Source organism: Pseudophryne corroboree, chromosome 1 (assembly GCF_028390025.1).
Source record: "Pseudophryne corroboree isolate aPseCor3 chromosome 1, aPseCor3.hap2, whole genome shotgun sequence".
Lineage (NCBI taxonomy): Eukaryota > Metazoa > Chordata > Amphibia > Anura > Myobatrachidae > Pseudophryne > Pseudophryne corroboree.
In genome coordinates this window covers 183,082,994-183,093,840 of record NC_086444.1, presented here as the reverse complement: position 1 = coordinate 183,093,840, position 10,847 = coordinate 183,082,994, and the positions used below count along the sequence as shown (strand labels likewise).

The 10,847-nt window shown below is 47.9% G+C and overlaps 1 protein-coding gene across 1 annotated transcript; it reads right to left on the bottom strand.

The window, feature by feature from the left end:
• Window positions 1–1,913: 1,913 nt before the first annotated feature.
• On the bottom strand, window positions 1,914–9,952 carry LOC134894963 (uncharacterized). Its single transcript, XM_063913802.1, has 3 exons — window positions 9,943–9,952; window positions 2,738–3,147; window positions 1,914–2,658 (listed from the first exon to the last, which is right to left on the bottom strand). The coding sequence occupies exons 1-3, from the start codon at window positions 9,950–9,952 to the stop codon at window positions 2,080–2,082; spliced, it is 999 nt and encodes a 332-aa protein (XP_063769872.1). The 3' UTR covers window positions 1,914–2,079.
• Window positions 9,953–10,847: the final 895 nt, after the last annotated feature.

Below are 10,847 nucleotides of genomic sequence, written 5' to 3'. Positions count from 1 at the left end.
GAGGCCAGATAGGACAGATTTTGACTAACTTTTCTTGAGATCTGTGTTTGTGTGCTTAAGATTTTGGCTTATGTGAGATTTTGGCTTATGTGAGATTTCGGCTTATGTCAGATTTTGACTATCTCATTATAATAGTGGGATGGCATTACAGGGTTGGGGGGAGTGTCTTTTTCGACTGTCAGCCATTTTTAAAACAGTGCATTTCTGCTCTGTGGCTGATTTTTGTTGCCATTTTTTTCCAGTGAACCTATGGATTCTACATGGACAAGAGGACCGAGGGGCTGCGTGGGACACTAGGTAAGTATGTGCGAGTGTGTTGGTGTGTGTGTCAATAAACTTTTACCTTCACGGTGTGTGTGTTTTGTCTTTCTTGGGGTATTTCTTTTGTTGTGGAACTATAGGTACCAGCAGGCCATTTAATTCTCTGCATGCTGGTACTTGTGGTTCTCCAAGTACCAGCATGTGGGGAGGCTTGCTGGGACTTGTAGTTCCACAGCAAAAGACAATATTCTTTTTGACACAATTTTGACTATCAGCCCGGCACCCACCGCCCAGGGGTGCTGGGGACAGCCTCGGGCTTCACCTCTGGCCCTTGGGTGCCTGGGGGTGGGGGGGGCCTTTATTTAATGGGTCCCCAACCACCCAGGGAACCCCGGCCAGGGGTGACTAGTTGGGGGTGTGTGATGCTGCGGCCGCAGGGACCTGTATAAAAGTGTCCCCCGGCTGCGGCATCACCTCCCTGGCTAGTGGAGCCCGGTGCTAGTTTCAAAAATATGGGGGACCCCTACTCTTTGTCCCCCGTATTTTTGGAACCAGGACCGGACCAAGAGCCCGGTGCTGGTTGCTTAAATATGGGGGACCCCTACTCCATTTTTCCCTCATATTTTTGAAACCAGGACCGGCTCAAAGAGCCTGAGGCTGGTTATGTTTTTTGGGGGGACCTGCACATAATTTTTTTTTTTTTTTTTAACACTTAACATTTTTACACAGAAGCATGCACGGATCTTACTGGTCTGTGTATGCTTCTGGGTAAGGGGGTCATTCTGACCTGATTGCTTGCTGCAGTTCTCAGCGATCAGGTCAGAAGTACGCAGAATGGCCGACAGCTGTCGTGGCCTTGAGATCACCTCTGCCTGATTGACAGGCTGAGGCGGGAGGGGGCGGCACGGCGGCGTTTGGCTGCCGTTTTGTGGGCGCGGTCCACCCAACGCAGCCGTGGCCAGACTGTGCGGGGGGGTAGGCCGCAGCAGCGTGGCGCTGTGACCCGGCCAACGACTAGTAGCTCCCGCCTAGCACGCAAAAGTTGTGCTGGCTGGGAGTTACTACTGAAGTGCAAAAGCATTGCAGCTGTATGATGCTTTTGCACTTATGTGGGCCTGACATGCGGGGCAGACTAGCCCTGTGCATGGCGGCCCCCTGCATGTCAGTGTGCCTGATCGTAGACCTGCAAAATTATGCAGGGCTACGATCAGGTCTGAATTAGTCTCTAATAAAACATGACCCCAAAAAAACATAAAAAAGATGTGGTTTTCGGCAGTATCCCCCCCACCCCCACCTCAGCAACACTCAACTCCCATCCACCCCCCCCCCCCCCCAAAAAAAAAACCACCCCCCCACCTAAAAATGCTACAGGGCGTTTTTACTACCTGCCGATAACACAATATAAGCCCCTTTACATTTTTTTAAAAATACACCACACAGTTTGTTTTTTCGTAAACTTTATAAAAATATTAAATGCCAACGCCAACTCTGGCCAGGATTCATAAACTGTACCATGAGAACGAGTGCCTTTGGACAGGGACTATGCCAACAGAACAGGAAACGGGCAAATCCGAGTACAGTAGAGGTAAACAGTGCAATTTTGCCTTGGGTGAAGAACATCATCAAATTTTCAAACAGTCTTGAAAGGAACACAAGAAGTGCAGTCTTCACAACGATCCGTAGTCCGGGACAGTGAGGACACAAAACCGACGCTGCAGTACTAATGACCTCAATACAGTTCACTTTGAGCAAGAGCGTAGGATAAGGTCACCAGCAGATTTTTCAAACAAAACTAAAAAACCGGGTCCAAAAAACTAATTATAAATGAAAAAAGCGTGGGTCGCCCAGCACAGAGGACTGTGTACTCTGCATGTCAGAGTACATGCCACTGGACGAGGTGCTAGATTGGGGGGAGGGGCTGGGCTGTGTGGCTCCCGACGGAAAAAAATACGGTTGCTGAGGGGGGTTTACCGGCACATGCTCCATGGGGGGGTTGTTTGGGAAGGGGGGACGGGACAAATTTGGGTGATACCAAGGGTCAGTTGGCACTATCTCACACGCCGACACCAGTGTTTGGCGCCTGCCGCGTGAGACAGTCTCATTGACTAACCGTTGGACGATGAATTTTTGATCATCCGTCATCAGGCGCATTTCCGATGCAATAAAATTGCCAAATTGTTGTTCGGCATCCGGGGGCCTATGCAAAACCTCCTCAGCGCGTTGAAAAAACTGCTGGGAGCCAGAGGGGGTGCTATAGGGTGAAGAAGTGGTCCTCCTTGCCGTGCGCCTCGGTCTTCCTGGGCGCGCCTGTGGGGGTGCCACCGGCTCCGCTACCGGCTCCTCCACTTCTGCCCCTTGGCCTGTGGTAGGCTCCACCTCCAGCTCCGGGGTAGCATCCTGCAATATAAGAAAAACAAAAATTAGGTCTATGTCAAAATTGGTGGGTGGCATATGAAACAAATGTGTGTGTACTTACCAGATCCAGACTCTCCTGGGCCTCCTCTTCGACAAGAACTGGAGACTCTGGATCTAGAGCGTCCCGTGACCTTACCCACGCCTCTTGCTCTATAATGAACTGAATTTGGTCATAGTACCACAGCGTCGGTTTATAGACCTCATCAGTCCCGGCTCCGGATCGCTGTGAATCTTGCACCTTCTTGCGTTCCTTCACGAACACTGTTCGGAAATTTGAAATTTTTTTCTTCACCCAATTGACATCAACATCAGAGTTTTTGCCTCTACTGTACTCAATAAGCTGCTGATATGCCCGATTCCGCTTGATTCTGTTGGCATAGTCCGGGCTTCTGACACGCCACAGGCACTCGTTCTGACGGTACAGATCAATGAATCCTGACCAGAATTGGCGGTACTCCTCAGATGACGTTGCTGGTTGAAAATAAAATAACACAATTAGCCGACAAAATACAACCGTCACATACAAAAAGTCTAAATATACTATTTATCTATCTATCTATCTATCTATCTATCTATCTATCTATATATATATATATATATATATATATATATATATATATCTATATATATCTATCTATCTATATATCTATCTATATCTATCTATATATATATATATCTATCTCTATATATATATATATATATATCTATATATATATCTATCTACCCCAAAAATGCATCCCTTAATGTGTCGCCAGCATCCCCCCCCCCCCCCCCCCCGGCAAGGGGGCGTGTCCTCATTATGTAAATGTGCTGGCCTCATTTTAATGGGCGTGCCTCATCTGAAAAGACTACCTCAAACCCCAGTATTTGACCGTGTACCAACAGATCACGCCCACCATAGGGAAATAAAAATTCAACCATCTTAAGCCCCACACAGTAATGCCCCCTGCACCATATTATGCCACACTCCGCAATGCCCTTGATACATTAAACCCCCACATTATGGCAGGCAAGAGTCCACATTTTATACATTACTGCAGGCAAGTGTCCCCCTTTTTACACATTATGGCAGGCACGTGTCCCCATTTTATACATCAGGGCAGAATGCCCATTTTATACATTACTGCAGGCAATTGTCCCCATTTTATACATCACGGCAGGTAAGAGTCCACTTTTTACCAGTGGCGTGCGGTGAGGTCAGTGGCTAGTGAGGCACTACAGCCATAATGTTCACCGAATCCTGCCGATGACCCCTACCGCTGCCGAGCCAATGCCCACTACTGCCTATGAGCCGATGTGCGCCCACCATCAACTCACCCAGCCCTCTGCCACTAATTTGCATCTCCAGGCCTGCCTGCTCATCATACTAGTAATATATTGTACATTTTTATAGAATAAATAATAATTACTGATTGGGAAGGGAGTGGGAGGAGGACATGAATGCAATGTTGTTGTCCAGGGCTTCCATTAACTTAATGGAGAAGGGTCTGAATGTGTTAAAAAAGTAATAAAAAAATGCGTGGGGTCCCCCCTCCTAAGTATAACCAGCCTCGGGCTCTTTGAGCCAGTCCTGGTTGTTTAAATACTGGGAAAAAATTGGACAGAGGTTCCCCGTATTTCGACAACCAGCACCGGGCTCTTAGTCCGGTCCTGGTTCCAAAAATATGGGGGACAAAAGATGTAGGGGTCCCCCGTATTTTTAAAACCAGCACCGGGCTCCACTAGCCAGGGACATAATGCCACAGCCGGGGGACACATTTATGGAGGTCCCTGCGGCCGTGGCATTACCCCCCAAACTAGTCACCCCTGGCCGGGGTTCCCTGGAGGAGTGGGGACCCCTTAAATCAAGGGGTCACCCCCCCCTCCAGGCACCCAAGGACCAGGGGTGAAGCCCGAGGCTGTCCCCCCATCCGTGGGCGGTGGATGGGAGGCTGATAGTCATGTGTTTAAAGAAGAGAATATTGTCTTTTGTTGTGGAACTACAAGGCCCAGCAAGCCTCCCCCGCTTGCTGGTACTTGGAGAACCTCAAGTACCAGCATGCAGGGAAATAACGGGGTCGCTGGTACCTGTAGGTCTACAACAAAAAAAATACCCAAATAAAAACACAACTCGCACACCGTGACAGTAAAAATTTATTAAAACACACTTACACACTCACACATACTTACCTACATCCCACGCCGGTCACGTCCACTTGTCCAGTAGAATCCAATAGGGTACCTGTAAAAATGAGAGACAGATTACTTACCTACATCCCACGCCGGTCACGTCCACTTGTCCAGTAGAATCCAATAGGGTAGGGGTACCTGTAAAAAAAAAAAAAAAACTTAACACAACCACAGGAGAGAGAGAGAGAGAGGGAGAGAGACTAACCTGCTGCTGCTGGGGAGAGCCGCATACACTGCAGGGCCATGCCGCTGCTCCTGTCAGTGGGAGGACGGAGCCGGCGGAGGAGGGGGGAGAGCCGCATGTGGGAGAGCCCCCCCAGTGCCAGATACATTGCCCCACAGTCCCAGATACATTGCTCCCCTAGTGCCAGATACATTGCCCCACAGTGCCAGATACGGTGCCCCCCCAGTGCCAGATACGGTGCACCCCAGTGCCAGAAAAATTGCCCCATAGTGCCAGATACGGTGCCCCTCAGTGCCAGAAAAAAAGCCCCACACTGCCAGATACGGTGCCCCCCTAGTGCCAGATACATTGCCCCCCCAGTGCCAGTATACATTGGCCCACAGTGCCAGATATGCCCCCCCCCCCAGTGCCAGTATACATTGCCCCACAGTGCCAGATATGCCCCCCCCAGTGCCAGGTTACGTTGCCCCACAGTGCCAGATATGCCCCCCCTAGTGCCAGTATACATTGCCCCACAGTGCCAGATATGACCCCCAGTGCCAGATATGGTGCCCCTCAGTGCCAGAAAAAAAGCCCCACACTGCCAGATACGGTGCCCCCCTAGTGCCAGATACATTGCCCCCCCAGTGCCAGTATACATTGGCCCACAGTGCCAGATATGCCCCCCCCCCCCAGTGCCAGTATACATTGCCCCACAGTGCCAGATATGCCCCCCCCAGTGCCAGGTTACGTTGCCCCACAGTGCCAGATATGCCCCCCCTAGTGCCAGTATACATTGCCCCACAGTGCCAGATATGACCCCCAGTGCCAGATACGGTGCCCCTCAGTGCCAGAAAAAAAGCCCCACACTGCCAGATACGGTGCCCCCCTAGTGCCAGATACATTGCCCCCCCAGTGCCAGTATACATTGCCCCACGGTGCCAGATATGCCCCTCAGTGCCAGGTTACATTGCCCCACAGTGCCAGATATGCCCCCCCTAGTGCCAGTATACATTGCCCCACGGTGCCAGATATGCCCCTCAGTGCCAGGTTACATTGCCCCACAGTGCCAGATATGCCCCCCCAGTGCCAGTATACATTGCCCCACGGTGCCAGATATGCCCCTCAGTGCCAGGTTACATTGCCCCACAGTGCCAGATATGCCCCCCCCCAGTGCCAGTAAACATTGTCCCACAGTGCCAGATATGCCCCCCCCAGTGCCAGTTTTGCCCCACAGTGCCAGATATGACCCCCAGTGCCAGGTTACATTGCCCCACAGTGCCAGATATGACCCCCAGTGCCAGATTACATTGCCCCACAGTGCCAGATATGCCCTCCCCCCCAGTGCCAGTATACATTGCCCCACAGTGCCAGATATGTCCCCCTATGGTGCCAGATATGTACCCCCCCCGGTGCCAGATATGCCCCCCCCCCCCGGTGCCAGATATGCCCCCCCCCGGTGCCAGATATGTCCCCCTGCGGTGCCAGATATGTCCCCACCCCGGTGCCAGATATGTCCCCCTGCGGTGCCAGATATGTCCCCCTATGGTGCCCCCCAGTGCTGCCCCCCAACCCCGCTGGATATACTTACGTCTCCTTGGATTTTCTCCTCCACGTGCTGCCGCTGCTGCTGCTTCTTTCTTCCTCCGCGCTGTGAAGAGAATGGACCGGCGGGGAGTGGCCACATGACGCTGATCGGCATCGCAAGCTCATATCGCAAGGTACTAGAAACACTTGCGATATGAACTAGATAGGACACCGATCTAGCAAGGATTGACTTGCCAGCTCGGTCTATCTTTTCTTGCGATGCCGACCTGGCGGGGACGCGCATCGGGATCGGATAAGGATCGCAAGGTGACTTTCACCTTGCGATCTGCACTATCTTTTCTTCCGATTCTGACTATATAGTCAGAATCGGAAGAAAAAATCGTACCGTGTGTACACACCTTTAAATCACAATCATGATGTATTTACTGATCTTGGTTATATGAACTAAATAGTAACTCAGGGGGACATGTACTAACTAAGCAGTGATAAAAGAGAAGTAAGCCAGTGGAGAAGTTGCCCATGGCAACCAATTAGCATTGACGTAACATTTCTAATTTGTATATTAAACAACTGTACGGAGCAGCTGATTGGTTGCCATGGGAAATTTCTCCACTGGCTCACTTCTCCACTTTTATCACTGCCCCCCATAGTCTAGTGATAACTACATCCAGCCCACACAATGGGGTAAATTTACTAAGATGGGAGTTCTATTTAAGATGGAATGTTGTCCACAGCAACCAATCAGATTCCAGGTATTATCTTCTAGAAGGTGCTAGATAAATGAAAAGTAGAATCTGATTGGTTGCTATGGACAACATCCTATCTTAAATAGAAATCCAATCTTAGTAAATTTACCCCAGTAAGAACAATTGCAGTGTACAGTGGTCTGTATTGAAAAAATAAGGACACTTTTTTAAAACTTGTATGGCCCCTGGAGTTTATGTATAGTCAACAACTTTGTCTTTTCTTTCAGTTTCTCATAGAAGTTGTGGGCCTGACTTGGTTGGCATTATGGCATGCAAGCACATGAGGGGGACTCTGAGCCATATATAAGGACATGATTATTTTGGGCTGCATGGATGGCATAATGGTTAACATTACTGCCTCACTGAACTGGGAGTGGGGGACGACAGTGAGGCATGCTTGCCTACCTGACCCTCTCCATGAGGGAGAAAATGCTCTGTTCCTGGACTTTCCTGGTAATGTATGATTGCCATCACCTGTGGTGAGCTAGTTAATTGATAAGAAAGGTGTTTCACCACAGGTGCTGGCAATCATACATTACCAGGAAAGTCCAGGAACAGAGTATTTTCTCCCTCATGGAGACGGTCAGGTAGGCAAGTATGCAGTGAGGGTTAGGCTGCAGGAGGGATAAAGTTGGGGATAGGCTGTGGGAGGGGAAGGCATACTTGCCTACCTGACCCTCTCCATGAGGGAGAAAATGCTCGGTTCCTGGACTTTCCTGGTAATGTATGATTGCCATCACCTGTGGTGAAACACCTGTCTTATCAATTACCCAGCTCACCACAGGTGCTGGCAATCATACGTTACCAGGAAAGTCCAGGAACAGAGCATTTTCTCCCTCATGGAAAGGGTCAGGTAGGCAAGTATGGGGGAAGGTTAGGGGAGGGTAAAAATACAGCGATCCAGCAGGATTCTGACTGCCAGGATTTCATACCCAACCCCTCACTAAAGTGTTCTTACCTGCGAAATCCCCATTACCATTATTATTATCCTTTATTTATATGGCACCACAAGAATTCCGCAGCGCCCAATTACAGAGTACATAAACAAATAATCAAAACAGAAAAACAGCAATTTACAGTTGAAGACAATATAGGACAAGTACAGGGTAAATAAACATAGCTACATCAGCAGGTGACACTGGAATAAGTATCAGGTGGCAGAAGACTGATGGAGTTGATGCAGTTGAAGATTATTAAAGTAAGAGAGAGGATAAGCACATGAGGGAAGAGGGCCCTGCTCGTGAGAGCTTACATTCCAGCATTGCTGTCATTGCTCTGGAACATGTGCAATGTAAAAACACACAAGATGTGGCTTTCTTTTGAATCTGTGTCAGCTCCAGGGTACACTATTTTTGTTAATTGTTTCATTTTCTCGCTCACAGAAAAGGACAATTTGGAGGATAGAAACTAATATGTGACAGATATATTAGTCACATCACCATACCTCCCAACATGACCCTCTCCAGGAGGGACAATATGCTCTGCTTCTGGACTTTTCTCTTAATGTATGATTGCCAGCACCTGTGTTGAACAGGTTAATGGATATAAAAGGTGTTCAGCACAGGTGATGGCAATCACAAATTAAGAGGGAAGACCAGGAGCAGAGCATTCTGTCCCTCCTGGAGAGGGTCATGTTGGGAGGTATGCATCACACAAACATCTGTCACTTCTTGGGGGGATCCCTTTGCACTGGAGTATAGTCTAATCTCATTTTGGAAGCAAGGTATAAAAAGCTTCATTTCTCCTTGGCAGCAGACTTTTGGACTACATTTGATTGTAAGAATATTGCATACCTCCCAACATGACCCTCTCCAGGAGGGACACAATGCTCTGCTTCTGGACTTCCCTCTGAATGTATGATTGCCGGCACCTGTGCTGAACAGGTTAATGGATAAGAAAGGTGTTTCAGCACAGGTGATGGCAGTCATACATTAAGAGGGAAGTCCAGGAGCAGAGCATTCTGTCCCTCCTGGAGAGGGTCATGTTGGGAGGTATGATATTGGTGCCAGTCCCCCTACAGGTTCCACTTTGTGGTAGCAATTGCAGCTTTTTAGTGAATACAATTTAAAACTATGCAACACTGCATCAGTCCCACAGTGTTTACAGGTGCGCTAATTATGGTGAAAATAAATGTTTTTCAACAAAGTTGTAGGCAAGGACAGCTAGTTGACATCCTCATAAGTGTAAGATTAGAGGCATTTTGATAGGAATAGATGCAGCTCACGGTTCCATGGTTGTTACAAGTAAAATCAAACTCCTTGAAATCCAGCATAAGTTTCCTGGTAAAATGTTGTCTAATGTGCTTAAATCTCAACAACACGGCATTTACACCACCAAACCAGTAGATACTGTAATACTGTCCGTGTGTGCACAATATCCAGAGCCACTGCCCGAGCATTTCTTACATTCTAGCACAATTACTGAAAAGATAACTGCTTGAAATTACCAAGCTTTTAATTGAACATCTTTAAGTAGAAATCTCTATTGAAGGATTCATTTGTGACATGGGGTCTATTTACTAAGCTTTGGATGGAAATAACGTGGATGGAGATAAAGTACCAGCCAATCAGCTCCTAACTGCCATGTCACAGGCTGTGTTTGACAAATGACAGTTAGGAGCTGATTGGCTCCTAACCTTACCTCCAATCATGGCTTAGTAAATAGACCCCAAAGTCCCAGAGGGAAACCACATGTCATCGCCTACACTTCCGGGTCTTCAAACAGCACTGACAAGACCTGTAACTGATGAATCCAGCTATCTGACTTCCAGTTACAACCACTTCTACTAAGATACTCCTCTACAAAGCTCTCCCAACAAGGGTTGTCCTACTGAATACTTGTTCTGCCTATATGACATCAGTGTACCGTATCTTATAGCTACTAAGATACTCCTCTACAAAGCTCTCCCAACAAGGGTTTTCCTACTGAATCCTTGTTCTGCCTATATGACATCAGTGTACCGTATCTTATAGCTACTAAGATACTCCTCTACAAAGCTCTCCCAACAAGGGGTGTCCTACTGAATCCTTGTTCTGCCTATATGACATCAGTGTACCGTATCTTATAGCTACTAAAATACTCCTCTACAAAGCTCTCCCAACAAGGGTTTTCCTACTGAGTCCTTGTTCTGCCTATATGACATCAGTGTATCTTACAGCTGTTTTCCCTTGATTGCAGAAGTGTCTGTATTGTCACTCACACCAGTACCACCTACCCATCTCTCTCAACTGCCATGTCCTAATTAGCAACAAAGACAGAAATCAGAAGAAGGGGGACGATATTGCAGTGCTTCCTTTCTTTCATCTCAATATTGTATACCTATGGATCCTTCTATATTGGCTGCAATTTATTGTTTTATCTCAGAGCCTAAATTATGTCAATATTACATTGATGTGATGCTGTTTGGAAAGTTAAACTCAGACTTTCTGTGATTTGCAGTTGTAATTAGGAGAGGTGTTAATTCTCCAGCACTCGTTTTGATTATTGTGGCTGATATGGCTGAGAGCAAACACATATTTAAAGGGATTGATACAATATAATTTATC

Coding starts and splice junctions, on each gene's coding strand:
- LOC134894963 (XM_063913802.1), bottom strand. Junction 2,659..2,737: donor CCCAGGAGAGTCTGGATCTG/GTAAGTACACAC, acceptor CTTATATTGCAG/GATGCTACCCCGGAGCTGGA.